This window comes from Microcaecilia unicolor, chromosome 8 (assembly GCF_901765095.1).
Source record: "Microcaecilia unicolor chromosome 8, aMicUni1.1, whole genome shotgun sequence".
Classification (NCBI taxonomy): Eukaryota; Metazoa; Chordata; class Amphibia; order Gymnophiona; family Siphonopidae; genus Microcaecilia; species Microcaecilia unicolor.
In genome coordinates, this window is record NC_044038.1 from 105529018 (window position 1) to 105551383 (window position 22366).

Here is a 22366-nt window from a genome sequence, read left to right on the forward strand (position 1 = left end):
GGAGTGCAAATCCCACAAGATTTAACGAAACTCTATGAGCGCAACATTAGCCCTTTGCTAAGGGAGACCATAACAAAATTGAAACAATGGCAGGGGCTACCACTCTCGCTGTTGGGGCGTATAGCAATGTGTAACATGATGATAGCACCTTGTTGGCTATATAGATTTCAGATGTTACCCCTATACCTTAATAGAGCAGATGAACAAAAGTTGAACGCTGCACTTCAAAAATTCATATGGAAAGGAAAGAGGTCGAGATTGGTGTTGGACATGGTGTGCACGCCAACAGAATATGGCGGCTTGGGTCTAATGAACATAAGAACACTATCAATAGCATGTGCCATGAGACATCTAAATGACTGGTTCCGAGGCACGGCGGATTTCTCCGCAACACAAATTGAGATGAACCTCTTTAAAAAATACCACTTCAGTAGCTACTTACACGGGTTGAAATGCACTCCAATACCAACGCTGATGACGTCACACATTTTACCCACCCTACAGAAAGCGTGGTCATGGATCTGCAAACTGCATCACTGCTCTTCTAGAGTCACTCCCTTCTTACCAGTGCGTGGGAACCCGGAGTTCCCTCCGGGCGATTTACACGAAATCTTTGGAAAATGGAAGGCTAAAGGAGTAATATACTTGTTGAATATTATCACTGAAGAAAGAAGATTGAAAACTTTTACTGACTTAAAAGAAGTGCAACTCTTTGGACCTGGAGATCACTTTCACTATTGGCAGTTAAAGCATTATGTGAGGAGCTTATCATGGGAGGCATTGACAGAGGATGCCCAGGAGGAACTGGCTTCAGCTCTGTCTTTGAACTCACAACAGAAGGTACCTCAATCATTCCACCACAGACACATCAAAGACACTAAGCTGGAAATGGACTATGCTAAGCAAGCCAAGGTTTGGAGTGGAGAACTATCAACTCCAATATCAGCAAGTGTGTTTAAGTCTCATGTGTTGACGATCCGAAGCACGACCCCTTGGACAGCATATTGGGAACTCCAATATAAATTTGCGGCATGACTCCACATTCCCCCTCGCAGAGCGTTCCACATGGGCTTGTCCCCGGATGGAGCATGCCCAAAATGTGGAGGGCAAGGAGCAACACTGGGACACATGTTTTGGAGTTGCCTGAAAGTTCAAAAGTTCTGGTAGCACTCCCTTGATGTTGTTTGGAAAGCTAGAGCTGGGCACATCAAAACCTAGAGGATATACGGACTTTGTGAAATGGGCAGTGATGGTGGCAAAAAAGGCCATTCTCGTGGACTGGTTAGAAGCGAGGGGGCCTCGGATCCAAACGTGGCGGGCCCAGATGATTTTCCTTCTAAGAATGGAGAGATTAAACTGTAAAGACCAACCAAGCCAAGAACTTGATCAATTCTTGACAAGATGGACCCCATTCCTGAAGACTCTATCCCCTGCTGCACGAAGTCAACTGTTGAATATGTAGCCAAATTCATAACTAATGGTTAACCCTGTATGTATAAGATAGTTTGGAATAAGAAAGGGAAAGGGAAGGGGGGAGGGTGGGAAGGGAATAATAATGGAACTGATGATGGAAATCAGTACAAGGAAACAGAAATGTTTATGTTCTGTCATCAATAAAAATGATTTAAGCATAATGTGAGCAAGTGCAAAGTAATGCATGTGGGAAAGAGGAACCCGAATTATAGTTATGTCATGCAAGGTTCCATGTTAGGAGTCACTGACCAAGAAAGGGATCTAGGTGTCGTCGTCGATGATATGTTGAAACCTTCTGCTCGGTGTGCTGCTGCAGCTAAAAAAGCAAATAGAATGTTAGGTATTATTAGGAAAGGAATGGAAAACAAAAATGAGGACGTTATAATGCCTATGTATTGCTCTATGGTGCAACCGCACCTTGAATATTGTGCTCAATTCTGGTCGCTGCATCTCAAAAAAGATATAGTGGAATTAGAAAAGGTGCAGAGAAGGGCGACAAAAATGATAAAGGGGATGGGACGACTTCCCTCTGAGGAAAGGCTAAAGCGGCTAGGGCTCTTCAGCTTGGAGAAAAGGCAGCTGAAGGGAGATATGATAGAGGTCTATAAAATAATGAATGGAGTTGAATGGGTAGATGTGAAGATTCTGTTTATGCTTTCCAAAAATACTAGGACTAGGGGGCATGCAATGAAGCTACAAAGTATTAAATTTAAAAGGAATCGGAGAAAGTTTTTCTTCACTCAACGTGTAATTAAACTCTGGAATTCATTGCCGGAGAATGTGATAAAAGTGGTTAGCTTATCAGAGTTTTAAAAAGTTTTGGACGGCTTCCTAAAGGAAAAGTCCATAAACCACTATTAAGTTGGACTTGGGGAAAATCCACTATTTCTGGGATAAGCAGTATAAAATGTTTTGTACTTTTTTGAGATCTTGCCAGGTATTTGTGACCTGGATTGGCCACTGTTGGAAACAGGATGCTGGGCTTGATGGACCTTTGGTCTGACCCAGTATGGCAATACTTATGTACTTATCAGGGCTTTTTTTTGAGGGGGTATTTGGGGGTACTGAGTACCAGCACCTTTTCCATTATTTGCTAAATTTGACCCACGGACCCCAAGTTTTAATGAAAGAGCTCAGGCTCTATACACCAATTCTACCTTGTCATAGATTCTGTGACTGGTTGCAGGGGGCCTGGCTGTTTTGGGGTGGGTCCCTCAGTGATCATCCCACCCCTGAAGTGTGGCTTAGCATTTGAGTATCGGCACCTTTTTTGCTAGAAAAAACACACTGGTACTTATGTACACTGTCACTATGGATAGCACTTGAGATCCAAGCAAGTGGCTGAGAAAATAAAGGCTAAAGAGTTGGCGTTCCTGAAATACAGAAAAACTCAAGAAGAGGAACACATGGAGGAATACCGGATGAAACTGAAAGAAGCCAAGAGAGAGGTACGTCTGGCAAAGGCGCAAGCAGAAGAACAAATGGCTAGAAATGTAAGGAGGGGTGACAAAACTTTCTTCAGGTATATTAGTGAAAGGAGAATGACTAAAAAGGGAATTGTGAGACTAAAAGATACAGCAAACCGCTATGTAGATAATGATGAAGAAAAAGCCAATATGCTAAATAGATACTTTTGTTCTGTTTTCATTGAAGAAAACCCTGGAGAAGGACCACGAGGGACTGGCAAAAGTATATTTGAGAATGGAGTGGATATAGCACTGTTCATGGAAGGGAGTGTGTATGAACAACTTTGGAAGCTAAAGGTGGACAAAGTCATGGGACCGGACGGGATCCACCCCAGAATATTGAGGGAGCTCAGAGAGGTTCTGGTGGGTCCTCTTAAAGATTTGTTTAATAAATCCTTGGAGACAGGAGAGGTTCCATGGGATTGGAGAACGGCGGATGTGGTCCCTCTTCACAAAAGTGGTGATAGGGAAGAAGCTGGAAACTACAGGCCGGTAAGCCTCACTTCGGTTATTGGAAAAGTATTGGAAGCGATGTTGAAGGAAAGGATAGTGAATTTCCTGGAAGCCAATAAGTTGCAAGATCCGAGACAACATAGTTTTACCAGAGGGAAATCATGCCAAACGAATCTCATTGAATTCTTTGATTGGGTAACTGGAGAATTTAATCATCGACATGCTATAGACGTAATCTACTTAGATTTTACCAAAGCTTTTGACACGGTTCCCCACAGGAGGCTTTTAAATAAACTTGATGAGCTGAAGATAGGTCCCGAAGTGGTGAACTAGATTAGGAACTGGTTGACGGACAGACGACAGAGGGTGGTGGTAAATGGAGTTCGCTCGGAGGAGGGAAAGGTGAGTAGTGGAGTGCCTCAGGGATCGGTGCTGGGGCCGATTCTGTTCAATATATTTGTGAGTGACATTGTCGAAGGGTTAGAAGGTAAAGTTTGCCTATTTGCGGATGATACTAAGATTTGTAACAGAGTGGACACCCGGGAGGGAGTGGAAAACATGAAAAAGGATCTGCAGAAGCTAGAAGAATGGTTTGGCAATTAAAATTCAATGCGAAGAAATGCAAAGTGATGCACTTAGGGAGTATAAACCCACAAGAGACTTATGTGTTAGGCGGTGAGAGTCTGATATGTACTGAGGGGGAGAGGGATCTTGGGGTGATAGTATCCGAGGATCTGAAGGCGAAGAAACAGTGTGACAAGGCGGTGGCCATAGCGAGAAGGTTGCTAGGCTGTATAGAGAGAGGTATGACCAGCAGAAGAAAGGAAGTGTTGATACCCCTGTACAAGTCGTTGGTGAGGCCCCACCTGGAGTATTGTGTTCAGTTTTGGAGGCCGTACCTTGCTAAGGATGTAAAAAAATTTGAAGCGATGCAAAGAAAAGCTACGAGATTGGTATGGGATTTGCGTTCCAAGACGTATGAGGAGAGACTTGCTGACCTGAACATGCATACCCTGGAGGAGAGGAGGAACAGGGGTGATATGATACAGACGTTCAAATATTTGAAAGGTATTAATCAGCAAATGGATCTTTTCCAGAGATGGGAAGGCAGTAGAACTAGAGGACATGAAATGAGATTGAAGGGGGGCAGACTCAAAAAAGATGTCAGGAAGTATTTTTTCACAGAGAGAGTGGTGGATGCTTGGAATGCCCTCCCGCGGGAGGTGGTGGAGATGAAAACGGTAATGGAATTTAAACATGCATGGGATAATAAAGGAATCCTGTGCAGAAGGAATGGATTCTCAGGAGCTTAGCCGAAATTGAGCGGTGGAGCCGGTGGGGGGAAGAGGGGTTGGTGGTTGGGAGGCGGAGAATAGTGCTGGTCAGACTTATACGGTCTGTGCCAGAGCTGGTGGTGGGAGGCGGGGCTGGTGGGAGGGAGGAGGGGATAGTGCTGGGCAGACTTATACGGGCTGTGCCCTGAAAAAGACAGGTACAAATCACGGTAAGGTATACACATATGAGTTTATCTTGTTGGGCAGACTGGATGGACCATGCAGGTCTTTTTCTGCCGTCATCTACTATGTTACTATGTATTCATCACCTTGTCACTTTTGCTGCACACCTTGATAATTTTAGGGATCAGTGACCTTTCTCCCCTGCCACCACAATTAAATAGCATTGGGATTCAATAATTTGCCCATGACTTCTACAATCCCCAACCCTCCAAAAGTCTTATTATCACTGTGAGCTCCCACAATGCTTTCGGGTCAATGACCTTATATCACTATTGGAGGACATGTGTAAAGCATTGGAATCAGTGAACCACTCCCCATGCCTCACCTTGTCACTACTTGTCAACCCATGGATAGCAATGAAGATCAGTGACCCTCCCCCACTCCTAAGCTGCTACTGGTGCACACTTAAGTATCCTTGTGGATCAGTAACAAACCCCCAACTCCTCACTGGTGTATACTTGTGTAACATTGAGGATCAGTAGCCTACTGGTTAGTGCAGGTGCCTGAGAACCAGGGGAATTGGGTTCAATTCCCACTGCAGTTGCTTCTGACTTTGGGCAAGTCACTTAACCCTCCATTGCTCCAGGTACAAAATAATGATCTGTATATAATACGTAAACTGCTTTGATTATAACCACAGAAAGGTGGAATATCAAGTCCCATTCTCTTTACTACCCCCCTCCATGCTTCAATTTGCCACTGAATAGCATTGCGGATCACTGATCATCCCTCCACTCTTCACCTTGTCACTCTTTCTCTGCACACATGGGTAGCACTGAGGATCACTTTGTCACTCTCTGTGCACACTTAAATAGGACTGGAGATCAGTGACCATCCCCCCACTCCTAAATTTGTCATGCTTGGGTAGCATTTGGGATCAGGAGAAGTAGCTTAATGGTTAATGTGGTGAGCTGAGCGACAGGGGATAAGAACATAAGTGTAGCCTTACTGAGACCGATTGAATATCTATCAAGTCCAGTATCCTGATTCAAACAGTGGGCAATTCAGGTCACAAGTACCTGGCAAGATCCCAAAAGAAACAAACTTTATGTTCTTATCCTAGAAATAAGAAGTGGATTTTCCCAAATTCATCTTAATAATGGCTTATGGACTTAGGAAATTAGCTGAACCTTTTTTAAACCCTGCCAAGCTAACTGCTTTTACCACATTCTCTGGCAACGAATTTCAGAGTTTAATTGCACGTTAAGTGAAGAAATACTTTCTCCATTTTGTTTTAAATTTACTACTTAGTAGCTTCATTGCATATCCCCTAGTCCTAGTATTTTTGGAAAGGGTAAAGAAGTGATTCAAAACTACATGTTCCACTCCACTCAGTATTTTATAAACCTCTATTGTATCTCCCTTCAGCCCTCCAAGCTGAAGCTCTAGCTGCTTTAGCCTTTCCTCATAGGGAAGTCATCCCATTCCCTTTATTTATTTTGGTGCATTTGTACCCCACATTTTCCCACAGGAGCAGGCGCAATGTGGCTTACAATAATTCAAGAGGAAAAAATACAATGCAAAGATGACTCAGTTTCAGATTGAGACAGGCAGGGAATGGAACAGTGGAAAACACGGGGTGAAAGATAGGGGCAAAGCAACTGGCAGATAACCATGTACAGTCAGGAAGGGAGAGAGGTTAAACATAGGAGTTGCAAGTGCATAACGTAAGTACATAAGTAATGCCACACTGGGAAAAGACCAAGGGTCCATCGAGCCCAGCATCCTATCCATGACAGCGGCCAATCCAGGCCAAGGGCACCTGGCAAGCTTCCCAAATGTACAAACATTCTATACATGTTATTCCTGGAATTGTGGATTTTTCCCAAGTCCATTTAGTAGCAGTTTATGGACTTGTCTTTTAGGAAACCGTTTAACCCCATTTTAATCTCTGCCAAGCTAACCGCCTTCACAACGTTCGCCGACAACGAATTCCAGAGTTTAATTACGCGTTGGGTGAAGAAACATTTTCTCTGATTTGTTTTAAATTTACTACACTGTAGTTTCATCGCATGCCCCCTAGTCCTAGTATTTTTGGAAAGCGTGAACAGACGCTTCACATCCACCTGTTCCACTCCACTCATTATTTTATATACCTCTATCATGTCTCCCCTCAGGCGTCTCTTCTCCAAGCTGAAAAGCCCTAGCCTCCTTAGTTTTTCTTCATAGGGAAGTCGTCCCATCCCCGCTATCATTTTAGTCGCCCTTCACTGCACCTTTTCCAGTTCCACTATATCTTTCTTGAGATGCGGCGACCAGAATTCAACACAATACTCAAGGTGCGGTCGCACCATGGAGCGATATAACGGCATTATAACATCCTCACATCTGTTTTCCATACCTTTCCTAATAATACCCAACATTCTATTTGCTTTCCGAGCCGCAGTAGCACACTGAGCAGAAGGTTTCAGTGTATTATCAACGACGACACCCAGATCCCTTTCTTGGTCCGTAACTCCTAACGTGGAACCTTGCATGACATAGCTATAATTCGGGTTCTTTTTTCCCACATACATCACCTTGCACTTGCTCACATTAAACGTCATCTGCCACTTCATTTGGGTCCAAGATGGCGCTGTGAATAGACGCACCTGTGTTTGCTCCTGGAGGCTGCTGTGTTTGTGAGTTTCTCTCGGTGCCTCTGTAGCCTCGTTAACCATGGGGAAGCGGAGGGGGAAGGTAAAGGAATTTCCCTCGGTTCCTGTGACCTCCTCGACGTTGAAACAAACAACCCTGCAATTTCCCAGGCAGCAACCAGGTCCTCAGGGAACTTTGACCCCCACTGCAGCTCTCGGCCCTTCAGAGTCGATTGAGAGTGGAAACGGGGCTTCCTTGAACCCTGTGGAGCGAATTGCACCTTCCCAGCCTGGAAGAGAGTTGCTGGCTGTTCAAACAGAGACAGACGCCGAAGTGGCTCAGCTGGTCCTGTCTGAGGGTGTGACTGCAGCAATGGAGTTAGATTCTCAACTTCGGGAAACATTACTACAACAGGCTTCAAAGGTATTGCCTCAAGCTATTGTTTCCAAGTTAGCTCGGGCTGATAGTCTATCTCAATCTCCTCCTGTGGCTAGTGGAGTGATTAGACCAGCAATTGTGACGCTGGAGTCACTATGGGACATGGTTTACAATATCCAAACCTCTATGCAAACTACTTTAAAGCAGAATTCTTCTGATATTGAAGTTCTTTCTGAGGCTGCCCTGCTTCAAGCACAAGTGACTGCACAGCAAACCCAGAAATTGGAACGTGTGCATATCAAAATTCAAGAAATGGGATCTATAGAAACAGCTTTGGTTAAAGACAATAAATTCCTACATAAACGACTTGAATACCTTGAAAATCAGACTAAAAGACTTAACCTTAGGTTTCTTAATTTTCCCAAATCACCGTTAATTTCTCCTTTGGAGATGGTCAAAAAATATTTGGTGGACATCCTGGGAATGGAATAGGACTCACTCCCTCCCATTACACGGGCTTATTACATCGGGAGTACTGGAGTGGTGGTGGGAAACCCCCCCGTAATAGGGGAGGGAATGAATCTTACCTCATTCCTAGAAAGCTCATTAGAAATAGTTACTCAGAGGTTAACTCTGCTTGCCACTTTCGCGTTGGAGCCTGATAGGAATGCCGTACTACGGCTTTCGTTGAGACACTTAGAAAATCTGTTTTTGGGCTCAAAGGTCCGTATCTTTCCAGATCTCTCACGGCCCACACAGATGAGACGAAGGGCCTTTTTGGAACTTCGCCCCAGGGTGGTGGCACTGGGAGCAAATTTTGTTTTGCGATTTCCTTGTTTTTGTAATGTGATGCTTGAGGGTAAACATTTTCAGTTTGTAGATCCAAAACAGTTGAAAGAGTTTATTGATGCAAGAGTTGATGTGAATATAGTAAACCTTCCCTAATTTAGCAGGCTGGGGTCTGAACCAGAGGAAGCATCTATTGATTATTAATTTTTGTATTTCTTTTTCTTTTTTTAATTTCCTTAATCTTGGAATCAAGTTAATTGTGGACAAATGGGCTGTAAAGATATATACTTATCATTTTTGTTTCCTAATGTTAAATAATGCCGATTGCATATTCACTTTAAGTGGTGATATATTGGAAAATTTAAATAATTAAAAAAATTAAAAAAAAACGTCATCTGCCATCTAGCCGCCCAGTCTCCCAGTCTCGTAAGGTCCTTCTGTAATTTTTCACAATCCTGTCGCAAGTTAACGACTTTGAATAACTTTGTGTCATCAGCAAATGTAATTACCTCGCTAGCTACTCCCATCTCTAAATCATTTATAAATATATTAAAAAGCAGCAGTCCTAGCACAGACCCCTGAGGAACCCCACTAACTACCCTTCTCCATTGTGAATACTGCTCATTTAACCCTACTCTCTGTTTCCTATCCTTCAACCAGTTTTTAATCCACAATAGGACTTTTCCTCCTATCCCATGACCCTCCAATTTCCTCTGTAGCCTTTCATGAGGTACCTTGTCAAACGCCTTTTGAAAATCCAGATACACAATATCAACCGACTCACCTTTGTCCACATGTTTGTTTACTCCTTCAAAGAATTGAAGTAAATTGGTCAGGCAAGATTTCCCCACACAAAAGCCGTGCTGACTCGGTCTCAGTAATCCATGTCATCGGATGTGCTCTGTAATTTTGTTTTTAATAATAGCCTCTACCATTTTGCCCGGCACTGACGTCACACTCACTGGTCTATAATTTCCCGGATCTCCCCTGGAACCTTTTTTAAAAATGGGTGTTACATTGGCCACCCTCCAATCTTCTGGTACCACGCTCGATTTTAAGGATAAATTACATATCACTAGCAGTAGCTCCGCAAGCTCATTTTTCAGTTCTATGAGTACTCTAGGATGAATACCATCCGGTTCAGGAGGTTTGCTACTCTTCAGTTTGCAGAACTGCCCCATTACGTCCTCCAGGTTTACCGTGAAGTCAGTAAGTTTCTCAGACTCGTCCGCTTGAAATATCATTTCCGACACCGGTATATCACCCAAATCTTCCTCGGTGAAGTCCGAAGCAAAGAATTCATTCAATCTCTCCGCTACGTCCTTGTCTTCCTTGATCGCCCCTTTTACCCGTCGGTCATCCAGCGGCCCAACCAATTCTTTTGCCGGCTTCCTGCTTTTAATATACCGAAAAAATTTTTTACTATTTTTTTTGCCTCTAATGCTATCTTTTTTTCGTAATCCCTCTTGGACTTCTTTATCTGCACCTTGCATTTGCTTTGACACTCCTTATGCTGCTTCTTGTTATTTTCAGATGGTTCCTTCTTCCATTTTCTGAAGGCATTTCTTTTAGCCCTAATAGTTTCCTTCACCTCACTTTTCAACCAGGCCGGCTTTCTTTTGGAGTTCTGTCTTTCTTTTCTAATTTGTGGAATATGTTTGGCCTGGGCCTCCAGGATGGTATTTTTGAACAGCATCCACCATGCCTGTTGTACAGTTTTTACCCTCTCAGTTGTCCCCCTAAGTTTTTTTTTCCACCGTTCTTCTCATTTTATCATAGTCTCCTTTTTTAAAGTTAAACGCTAACGCATTTGACTTCTTGTGTATGGTTACTTCAAGGTCGATATTAAAACTGATCATATTATGATCACTGTTATCAAGCAGCCCCAGTACCATAACGTCCCTCAACAGATCATACGCTCCACTAAGGACCAAGTCTAGAATTTTTCCTTCTCTCGTCGGCTCCTGCACCAGCTGCTCCATAAAGCGGTCCTTGATTTCATCGAGGAATTGTACTTCTCTAGCGTGTCCCAATGTTACATTTACCCAGTCTATATTTGGATAATTGAAGTCACCCATTATTATCTCATTCCCATTTTGTTTGCGTCTCTGATTTCTTTTATCATTTCTGCGTCTACCTGCTCATCCTGGCGAGGCGGACGGTAGTACACTCCTATCACCGTCCTTTTCCCTTTTATACATGGAATTTCAACCCACAATGATTCAAAGGTGTGATTTGTGTCCTGCTGAATTTGTAATCTATCTGAGTCAAGGCTCTCGTTAATATACAATGCTACCCCTCCACCAGTCCGGACCACCCCATCACTACAATATACTTTGTACCCCGGTATGACAGTGTCCCACTGGTTATCCTCCTTCCACCAGGTCTCAGTAATGCCTATTATATCCAATTTTTCATTTAGTGCAATATATTCCAAGTCTCCCATCTTATTTCTTAGACTCCTAGCATTTACATATAGACATCACAGAGTATGTTTGTTATTCCTATTTGCATGATGCTTAGTACTGGACACTACTGATTTGCCATCTTTTGTCTGATCTTTAGTTGTATTTAAGGGCACCTGGCCTACCATGGTCTTTTGTGCAACCTCACTATCCAGAAACCCTATCTTCCCTGTTTGTGAGGTATCTTTGCAAGATACCTTATCCCGAACCATGCGCTTTTGAGCGACTGTCGGCTTTCCCCCCATTTCTAGTTTAAAAGCTGCTCTATCTCATTTTTAAATGCCGACGCCAGCAGCCTGGTCCCACCCTGGTTAAGGTGGAGCCCATCCTTTCGGAATAGGCTCCCCCTTCCCCAGAATGTTGCCCAGTTCCTAACAAATCTAAAACTCTCCTCCCTGCACCATTGTCTCATCCACGCATTGAGACTCCGGAGCTCTGCCTGTCTCTTGGTCCCCGTGCATGGAACAGGTAGCATTTCAGAAAATGCTACCCTAGAGGATCTGGATTTGAGCTTTCTACCTAAGAGCCTAAATTTGGCTTCCAGAACCTATGTCATTAGTACCCACATGTACCAAGACAGCCTACTCCTCCCCAGCACTATCTAGAATCCTATCTAGGTGACGGGTGAGGTCCGCCATCTTCGCACCAGGCAGGCAAGTCACCAGACAATCCTCACGTTCACCAGCCACCCAGCTATCTATATGCCTAATGATCGAATCACGAGCTACAACAGCTGTCCTAACCTTTCCCTCCCAAGCAGCACTTGATATCCTCGGTGCGAGAGGATAGTACATCCCCTGGTGGGCAGGTCCTGGCTACAGGAGTACTTCCTACTTCACCAGGGTGATGCTCTCCTTCTAGGTGACCTCCCTCCTCCAAGGTAGCACAGGGACTACCAGACTGGAGGTGGGACTTCTCTACAACATCCCTGTAGGACTCCTCTATGTACCTCTCTGTCTCCCTCAGCTCCACCAAGTCTGCTACTCTAGCCTCAAGAGAACTGACACGTTCCCTGAGAGCTAGAAGCTCTTTGCATCGGGCACACACATATGAAATCTCACCAACTGGGAAATAATCATACATGTGACACTCAATGCAAAAGACTGGATAGGACCCCTCTCGCTGCTGGACTGCTGACTCCATCTTAGTGTTTTTGAGTTTTTCAATAATTTAAAACTTGCTACAGTATTAAGGATATTAGCCTAATATAAAAGTGTCTTTTAGTTTATATAGTATATTTTATGATTTATTTACTGTTTCCTTCTTAGATGGTAATGAAATGTATTTAAAACTCTGTAAGAGCACTCCTTGCTTGTTACTCTAATTACAATAACTGACTATAAATGAAGAGTTGTCCTAGGGGTGGATGGGAAGACTAAATTAGTACATAAGTACATAAGTAGTGCCATACTGGGAAAGACCAAAGGTCCATCTAGCCCAGCATCCTGTCACCGACAGTGGCCAATCCAGGTCAAGGGCACCTGGCACGCTCCCCAAACGTAAAAACATTCCAGACAAGTTATACCTAAAAATGCGGAATTTTTCCAAGTCCATTTAATAGCGGTCTATGGACTTGTCCTTTAGGAATCTATCTAACCCCTTTTTAAACTCCGTCAAGCTAACCGCCCGTACCACGTTCTCCGGCAACGAATTCCAGAGTCTAATTACACGTTGGGTGAAGAAAAATTTTCTCCGATTTGTTTTAAATTTACCACACTGTAGCTTCAACTCATGCCCTCTAGTCCTAGTATTTTTGGATAGCGTGAACAGTCGCTTCACATCCACCCGATCCATTCCACTCATTATTTTATACACTTCTATCATATCTCCCCTCAGCCGTCTCTTCTCCAAGCTGAAAAGCCTTAGCCTTCTCAGCCTCTCTTCATAGGAAAGTCGTCCCATCCCCACTATCATTTTCGTCGCCCTTCGCTGTACCTTTTCCAATTCTACTATATCTTTTTTGAGATACGGAGACCAGTACTGAACACAATACTCCAGGTGCGGTCGCACCATGGAGCGATACAACGGCATTATAACATCCGCACACCTGGACTCCATACCCTTCCTAATAACACCCAACATTCTATTCGCTTTCCTAGCCGCAGCAGCACACTGAGCAGAAGGTTTCAGCGTTTCATCGACGACGACACCCAGATCCCTTTCTTGATCCGTAACTCCTAACGCGGAACCTTGCAAGACGTAGCTATAATTCGGGTTCCTCTTACCCACATGCATCACTTTGCACTTGTCAACATTGAACTTCATCTGCCACTTGCACGCCCATTCTCCCAGTCTCGCAAGGTCCTCCTGTAATCGTTCACATTCCTCCTGCGACTTGACGACCCTGAATAATTTTGTGTCATCGGCGAATTTAATTACCTCACTAGTTATTCCCATCTCTAGGTCATTTATAAATACATTAAAAAGCAACGGACCCAGCACAGACCCCTGCGGGACCCCACTAACTACCCTCCTCCACTGAGAATACTGGCCACGCAATCCTACTCTCTGCTTCCTATCTTTCAACCAGTTCTTAATCCATAATAATACCCTACCTCCGATTCCATGACTCTGCAATTTCTTCAGGAGTCTTTCGTGCGGCACTTTGTCAAACGCCTTCTGAAAATCCAGATATACAATATCAACCGGCTCCCATTGTCCACATGTTTGCTTACCCCCTCAAAAAAATGCATTAGATTGGTGAGGCAAGACTTCCCTTCACTAAATCCGTGCTGACTTTGTCTCATCAGTCCATGTTTTTGTATATGCTCTGCAATTTTATTCTTAATAATAGCCTCCACCATCTTGCCCGGCACCGACGTCAGACTCACCGGTCTATAATTTCCCGGATCTCCTCTGGAACCCTTCTTAAAAATCGGAGTAACATTGGCTACCCTCCAGTCTTCCGGTACTACACTCGATTTTAGGGACAGATTGCATATTTCTAACAGTAGCTCCGCAAGTTCATTTTTTAGTTCTATTAATTCTCTGGGATGAATACCTGCAGTGGCTGTTAGATTCTATCTGTTAATGCTGTGGTACAAAGCTTTTAAAACTAAGTGGGAAAGACTATGGAGATTAGTTGTTCAAATTTGCTTTTTATATTTTTATTTTTGCCTAACATTAACCTACAATTCCTCCTTTAAACCCCAATCTTTAAGTTCCCAAAGCACAACGCAAAGTAGCATTCACTTACCAGAGAAATGTCCTCTTCTCTCAGAACTTCTCAGAAAGAAAGTTCAGTGGGACCTTTCCTCTTTATATAGTTTTGAATCTAAGGGGCCTCTTTTAAACAGGCTCTTTGAAGCTGATTCAGCAACCTATGCAAGTAGTCTACTTCCCCACACCTTAATTATCACTTAATTGAGGTCGCTGGATGAGCTTTGGCGAATAAGAATGTTTTTAAAGACTTTTTGAACAGGTGGTGGTCAACTAGTTCTTTTAGTTGTCTCGGCAGAACATTCCAGAATTTTGGACTAATGTAGGGGAAGGACGAAGCAAAAAGGGTCTTGTATTTTACATTCCTTCAGTTGGGATAATGTAGATCGAGGTAGGTCCTTGCAGTTATTAGCGCATTTCTAGAAGGTAGATCGATGAGATGGAGCATATATTCAGGGGCGTCTCCATAAATTATCTTGTGCATTAGTGAGCACATTTGTCGCCATTTTCTGTACCGTTTCTAATTCCATTATATCTCTTTTAAGATGTGGTGACCACAATTACACAGTATTTGAGGTACAGTTGCACCATGGAGGGAATAGAAGGGAATTATAACATTCTCATTTATGTTTTCCATTCTTTGCTAATAATTCCTAACATTCTATTTGCTTTCTTAGCTGCCGTTTCACACTGAGCAGAGGGTTTCTGTCATGGCCGTGACCGTGCCCTCGCATCCAGACTCACCTTTTCTTCCGGTGTTCCTGCACTGATGACTCTGCTGCCTGTTTCCCAAGCCTCATTCCAGACTCTATCCAAGCTTCAGTCTGATGTCCCAGTATCTTATCCTTGTTCTGGTGCCTGGCTATGTTGCTCAGTGCGTTCCAAGTTTTGTTCCAGGGCACCAGAAGTTGTGACATCGTTAGTGAGGGCCTTTATAATGAACCGTGGGACTTTCATGCATGACCTTTGCAACAAGCCAGCCTTGAGAACCTGAACCTTGTTCCTGAAAGCTTTATTCCAGAACCTTGCTCTTGAGAGCTCAGCTCCTGCGAACCCTGTTCCTGAGGGCCTTGCTCCTGAGAGCCCTGCTCCTGTGAAACCTGTTCCTGAGAGCCCTGCTCCTGCGGGCCTTCCTCCTGAGAGCCCTGCTCCTGCGAACCTTGTTCCTCAGGGTCTTGACCCTGTGAGCCCTGTTCCTGCCAAGCTTTACTCCTTGTTCTTGTTCAAGCCTAGTTCAGTTCCACGTTCCTGCTCAAGCCTAGTTCAGTTCTGAGTTCCTGCCAGAGCTTTGTTCCTGGGTCCTGCTAGAGTCAAGACTTGTTCCTGGTTCCAACCTAGCCAAGAACTCTGCCTAGTGCTGTGCATAGTCTGAGTGACTCGCCTGCAGCAGCAGGTTTCTGATTGCAGTCCAAGGGCTCACCTCCTTGAGTCCTTGACAGTTTCAATGTATTATCAATAGAAATCAAACAAAATAAAACATGGAAAAGAAAATAAGATGATACCTTTTTTATTGGACATAACTTAATACATTTCTTGATTAGCTTTCGAAGGTTGCCCTTCTTCGTCAGATCGGAAATAAGCAAATGTGCTAGCTGACAGTGTATATAAGTGAGAACATTCAAGCATTGCTATGACAGTCTGACAGGGTGGGAGGATGGGGGTGGGTAGGAAGTATGCATGGGGACATCAAAGCATATCATTGGTATTCTAACAGGGTGGGTGTGGATAGGTGAGGGGAGGGTGATCAACAGAGACATACAGCTTTATGGTTTATAATGGGCTAGGAACCCCAGGTCCTTGTTAAGTCCTTTCTGTTGGGTGTTAAAATATTCAATCATTCTGACTTCAAAGGTCTTACGTTCTTGTATGGTTTTAAAGTTACCTTTGAGGATTCTCACTGTGAAGTCACTGGTGCAGTGTCCTGGTCTTGTAAAATGTTGCCCAACAGGCGTGGGAACCCTGCTGGCACCAGCATTGTTTATATGTATTATCAACAATGACACCTAGATCCTTTTCCTAGGCAGTGTCTTCTAATGTGGAACTTTGCATCATGTAGCTATAATTTGAGTTCCTCTTTCCCACATGCATCACTTTGCCCTTGCTCACATTAAATGTCATTCTGCCATTTGGATGCCCAGTCTCCCAGGGTCCTCTTGCAAATTTTCACAATCCTCTTGCAATTTAACTTTGCATAACTTTGTGTCATAAGCAAATTTAATTATCTCACTAGTTATTCCCATCTCTAGATCGTTTATAAATATGTTAAAAAGTAGCCGTCCCAGCACAGACCGCTGGGAAACCCCACTATCTACCCTTCTACTACTACTACTACTACTACTCATTGAGAATACTGACCATTTAACCCTACTCACTATTTCCTATATTTTAACTAGTTCTTAATCCAGAAGAGGACATTGCTTCCTATCTCATGACTTTCCAATTTCATCTGGAGTCGTTCCTGAGTTACTTTGTCAAATGCCTTTTGAAAATCCAGATACACAATATCGACCAGCTCAGCTTATCCACATGTTTATTCACCCCCCTCAACAAAATGTAATAGATTGGTGAGGCAAGATTTCCCTTGACTACATCCATGTTGACTTTTGTCACATTAATCCATACCTTCCTATATGCTCTGTATTGTTCTTTATAATGGTCTCTACCATTTTGCACACCACCGACATCAGGCTCACCAGTCTATAATTTCTCTGATCACCACTAGAACTCTTTTTAAAAATTGGTGTTACATTGGCCACCCTCTAATCTTCTGGTACCATGTTTGATTTTAAAAATAAATTATATATTACTAACAATAGCTCTGAAAGTTTATTTTTCAATTCTATCAGTACTCTGGGATGTATACCATCTAGTCCAGGTAATTTGCTACTCTTCTGTTTGCTAAATTGCCCCATTACAATCTTCCAAGTTTACAGAGATTTGTATCTGTTTTAACTGACTCATCAGCACTGAATACCATTTCTGGCACTGGTATCTCTCCCATATCTTCCTCGGTGAAGACCAAAGCAAAGAATTCATTTAATCTCTTCGCTATGGCCTGTCTTCCCTGAGTGCCCCTTTTACCCTTCAGTCATCTAGCGGTCCAACGGATTCTTTTACCGGCTTCTTGTTTTGTTAATATACCTAAAAATGTTTTTACTAAGTGTTTTTGCCTCCAACGCATTCTTCTTATTGTGTTCAATTCCTACTGTTAATCTCTTATGTGATATTTGTATGTAGTATTTTAGGCCCCTGATGCAGGTCAGAAGAGCTCAACGTAGCTAAGTCGGGCACAGTTTTCACCCCTCCACTGCTATAGTTCAATAAAATTGCTTCCTTGGGTTGTATTTTGGATTATTTGGTCTTTCTGGTCTATTCACTTTTTCCTGCTGGTCTGGCCCTTGTGGACCATTTGCCTATTTGCTTCCTGGGACCAAGCCACTTATCTCTCCATGCCCCAGGTACAAAAAAAAAAAACCCAGATTGAGAGTCCACTAGGGACAAAAAAAGTACATGCATAATATAATGTGTACAGTGCTGCCTATGTCTAGTAGCATAATAGAAATTATTATCTACTATAATAAAACGCACCCTCAACGTTCTGAGGACACTGACGTCACTGCAGGCACTCAGACACCGGTTCGTAAGTTCATGGTGGTGAAGCCAGAACACTCACCATGTCTCCATGCCCTGCCCTCGCGTCACACGTGATGACGACGAGGGTGGAACATGTACACAACGAATCTTTCATGCAGCCAACGAATCGCAGCCGCCGAGGACGTGCCCATCACCCTGCCCCTTTCGCGCCATCGCCCCGCCACTTTAACGCTAGCATCCCGCCCCCGGTCACCCCCTCTTCCCCCCCATCACCTTCCCTCCCCCCTGTCACCTCCCCTCACGCTACTATCCCTGGTGGTCTAGAGGTACCTGTTCGCTCGGGGCAGGAAAGAAAGAGCTCCCGCTTTCCTGCCCGGAGCGCTGCTGCTAGCTGCCCTAATGCATCCTTTGTGAGTCGGGCTCTCGGCGTTTCAAAATGGCCGCCGAGAGTTGAAGCAGCCTCGCGAGACGGCGGCCATTTTGAAATGCCGAGAGCCGGACTCGCACAGGATGCAGCAGGGCAGCTAGCAGCAGCGCTACAGCCAGGAAAGAGGGGGGCTCTTTCTTTCCTGCCCCGAGCGAACAGGTACGTCTACACCACCAGGGATACTAGCGTAAGGGGAGGGGAAGGGAGTCCCGTGCCCGCTAGGGCCCGTTTCATCACAGGCAGAAACGGGCCTTTTTTACTAGTTATTAATAGTAGTATCAGTGACCCTCCTCCACTCCTCACCTTGTCTCTCTTTGTGCACACTTGGATAGCACTGAGAATCAGTGACCCTCCCTCACCCCTCACCTTGTCACTTTCTGTGCACACTTGAATAGCATTTGGGATTAGTTTTGCTGTTTTCTCCTTCTTGATGCATCTGATGTCCTTCAGCTGGATGGATATCTGTTATGCGAGAGAGGAGGATACAGGCTGTGCCAGTTACTTCCCTGATGAGAACCATTTATACAGTCTATACAAGAGAACCTGCTCAGAACAGCCTGATTAAAAAGAGTAAGGAGTTACACTGTATATGATGATTCTTTGATAAGAGCCACAGAGGTAGAGGAGGGAACAAGGAGAGAGGAAGTGCTTGCCTTCTTAAAGAGAGTTTGAAGGTTCCTGCTAATGCATATTATCAGTTTGTGGAAATGCAGCGTGTGCATGGCTGGATTTAAATTTTGGACACACAGTCAATGGGAGGTAAGAGGTCCTTCCCAGAATTCATTGGAGGGGCTCCCCCTCCCTCTTTATACTATCGCTGCCCAGATCCTCTCCTCTCCTGGAATCCATTCTCACCTTTGCCAATATTTTGTTGTTGCTGCCATTAAATGCAGAATGGGGCCTGCAACCCTGCAGCAGCCTGCCTCCACCTTTTGCACAGGTTTCCATGTGAGGCCTAGGTCCCTTCAGGACCCATCGATATGCAAAGGCTTGCACAGTCCTCATACTAAAATGTATGGCAAAAGTCAGAACTCAATAGAACAGAGCTTTGGCAATGCTCAATAGGACAGTTTTGCCTTAGTGGCAGCTCCGGATTTAGGCACGTCAGCAATGGTGACACTCTGGTGCCTATGCCTAAATCTGACTTACCGTGGTCTCCCAGCGGAAAATGTTGCTGTAGAAACAGATCCAATTTTCAGATAGGTAGAGACGACCCTGGAGGAGGATATCCCGTTGCAAGGCACATGAATAATCTGAAGAAAAGGGAGGCAAAGGTTAGAAAGGGATTCTATGAGCTAATGAAAGACAAGGGGTGTACTGTCAAAGCTGCAAGCTAACAGAAATAAGGTGTACTGGCAGAGCTGCATGCAAAAAGGAATGAGGTGCCCTGGCAAAGCTGATTGCCAGCAGGAATGAGGTGCAGTAGCAGAGCTGCATGAAAGATCTTAGTACTGGAATAACAGGAGATACTGCGGAACAGGAATGAGGCACACTGATAGAACTGGTTGAGAACCAAAATAAGGTGCATTGGCAAAGCTGTGTGTGAGGATCTCAGTAGGAGATACTGCAGAACAAGAATGAGGTGCACTGGCAGAATTGCATGCAAAGAGAAATAAGGTGCACTGGCAGAACTGTGTGCAAATCTCTCTATATAAAACGCACCTCCAACGTTCTGAAGCCTCTGTTAGCCAACATTCTAAGTGAAGGGGGTGAGATCGCATTGTGTCTGAACCGCCCACGCGTCAAACGTGATGACGTCGAGGGCGGAGCAATGACACTCAACCAATCGCAACGCTCGGCAGCGAAGCGTCAGGGAAGGAGGCGGCGCTCTCGACGTCTAGCCTTCCCTTCGCTGTGTTCCGTCTTCTGACGTCAAGGATGACGTCAAAAGAAGGCGGAACACAGCGAAGGGAAACCTAGACGTCGGGAGCACCACCTCCTTCCCTGACGCTTCACTGCCGGAACCGCCACGGAGGTAAATTTAAAAACAAGAAAAAAAAAAAACCCCCCATGTTGGGGGGAGAGAAGAGGGTGGCCACTAAAGTACAACAATGGGAGCGGGAGGGCAAGGGAGGAACGACAGCATGGATGCGAAGGGGGGGGGGGGGGGAGAAGAGGGCGGCCCAGGCTGGGACATGGGAGAGAGAGGAGCATGGATGCGAGGGCGGGTCATGGAAGGGAGACAGGGGACTTGCTGGAAAAGGATGAATGGAGGCGGCAGGGGACAGAGGAGCATGGATGGGCATGGATTGGGAGGGCAGGGCTCAGGGAGAGAGGGCAATTGCTGGAAAGGGATAAATGGAGGGGGCAGGGGACAGAGGAGCATGGATGGGCATGGATTGGGAGGGCAGGACTCAGAGAGAGAGGGAAATTGCTGGATAGGGATGAATAGAGGGGACAGATGGGCATGGATGGATATGGATTGCAGGGCAGGCCTCAGGGAGAGAGGGCAATTGCTGGATAGGGAAAAATGGAGGGGCCAGGTGACAGATGAGCATGGATGGGCATGGATTGGAAGGGCAGGACTCAGGGAGACAGGGGAATTGTGGATAGGGATGAATGGAGGAACCAGGTGACAGAGGTGCATGGATTGGAAGGGCAGGACTCAGGGAATTGCTGGATAGGGATGAATGGAGGGGACAGATGGGCATGGATGGATATGGATTGCAGGGCAGGCCTCAGGCAGAGAGGGAAAATGCTGGATAGGAAAAAATGGAAGGGCCAGGTGACAGATGAGCATGGATGGGCATGGATTGGAAGGGCAGGACTCAGGGAGAGGGGAATTGCTGGATAGGGATGAATGGAGGGCACAGATGGGCATGGATGCATATGGATTGCAGGGCAGGCCTCAGGCAGACAGGGGAATTGTGGATAGGGAAAAATGGAGGGGCCAGGTGACAGATGAGCATGGATGGGCATGGATTGGAAGGGCAGGACTCAGGGAGAGGGGAATTGCTGGATAGGGATGAATGGAGGGGACAGATGGGCATGGATGGATATGGATTGCAGGGCAGGCCTCAGGCAGAGAGGCCGAGGGAAAATGCTGGATAGGAAAAAATGGAGGGGCCAGGTGACAGATGAGCATGGATGGGCATGGATTGGAAGGGCAGGACTCAGGGAGAGGGGAATTGCTGGATAGGGATGAATGGAGGGCACAGATGGGCATGGATGCATATGGATTGCAGGGCAGGCCTCAGGCAGACAGGGGAATTGTGGATAGGGATGAATGGAGGAGGCAGGTGACAGAGGTGCATGGATTGGAAGGGCAGGACTCAGGGAGAGAGGAATTGCTGGATAGGGATGAATAGAGGGGACAGATGGCCATGGATGGATATGGATTGCAGGCCAGGCCTCAGGCAGAGAGGGGAAATGCTGGATAGGGAAAAATGGAGGGGCCAGGTGACAGATGAGCATGCATGGGCATGGATTGGAAGGGCAGGACTCAGGGAGAGGGGAATTGCTGGATAGGGATGAATAGAGGGGACAGATGGGCATGGATGGATATGGATTGCAGGGCAGGCCTCAGGCAGAGAGGGAAAATGCTGGATAGGAAAAAATGGAGGGGCCAGGTGACAGATGAGCATGGATGGGCATGGATTGGAAGGGCAGGACTCAGGGAGAGGGGAATTGCTGGATAGGGATGAATGGAGGGCACAGATGGGCATGGATGCATATGGATTGCAGGGCAGGCCTCAGGCAGACAGGGGAATTGTGGATAGGGATGAATGGAGGAGCCAGGTGACAGAGGTGCATGGATTGGAAGGGCAGGACTCAGGGAGAGGGGAATTGCTGGATAGGGATGAATGGAGGGGACAGATGGCCATGGATGGATATGGATTGCAGGCCAGGCCTCAGGCAGAGAGGGGAAATGCTGGATAGGGAAAAATGGAGGGGCCAGGTGACAAAGGAGCATGGATGGGCATGGATTGGAAGGGCAGGACTCAGGGAGAGGGGAATTGCTGGATAGGGATGAATGGAGGGGACAGATGGCCATGGATGCATATGGATTGCAGGGCAGGCCTCAGGGAGACAGCGGAATTGCTGGATAGGGATGAATGGAGGGGCCAG

General features: G+C 45.4%; 1 protein-coding gene across 1 annotated transcript in view; it reads right to left on the reverse strand.

Annotated features, from left to right (window-relative positions):
• The window catches only part of GRAMD1A (GRAM domain containing 1A), an 894680-nt gene that overhangs the window by 538187 nt on the left and 334127 nt on the right, over positions 1-22366 (reverse strand). The window contains 2 exon segments of the mRNA XM_030213386.1: positions 18665-18760; positions 19448-19551. Of these exon segments, the coding sequence (XP_030069246.1) occupies positions 18665-18760; positions 19448-19551 (200 nt within the window).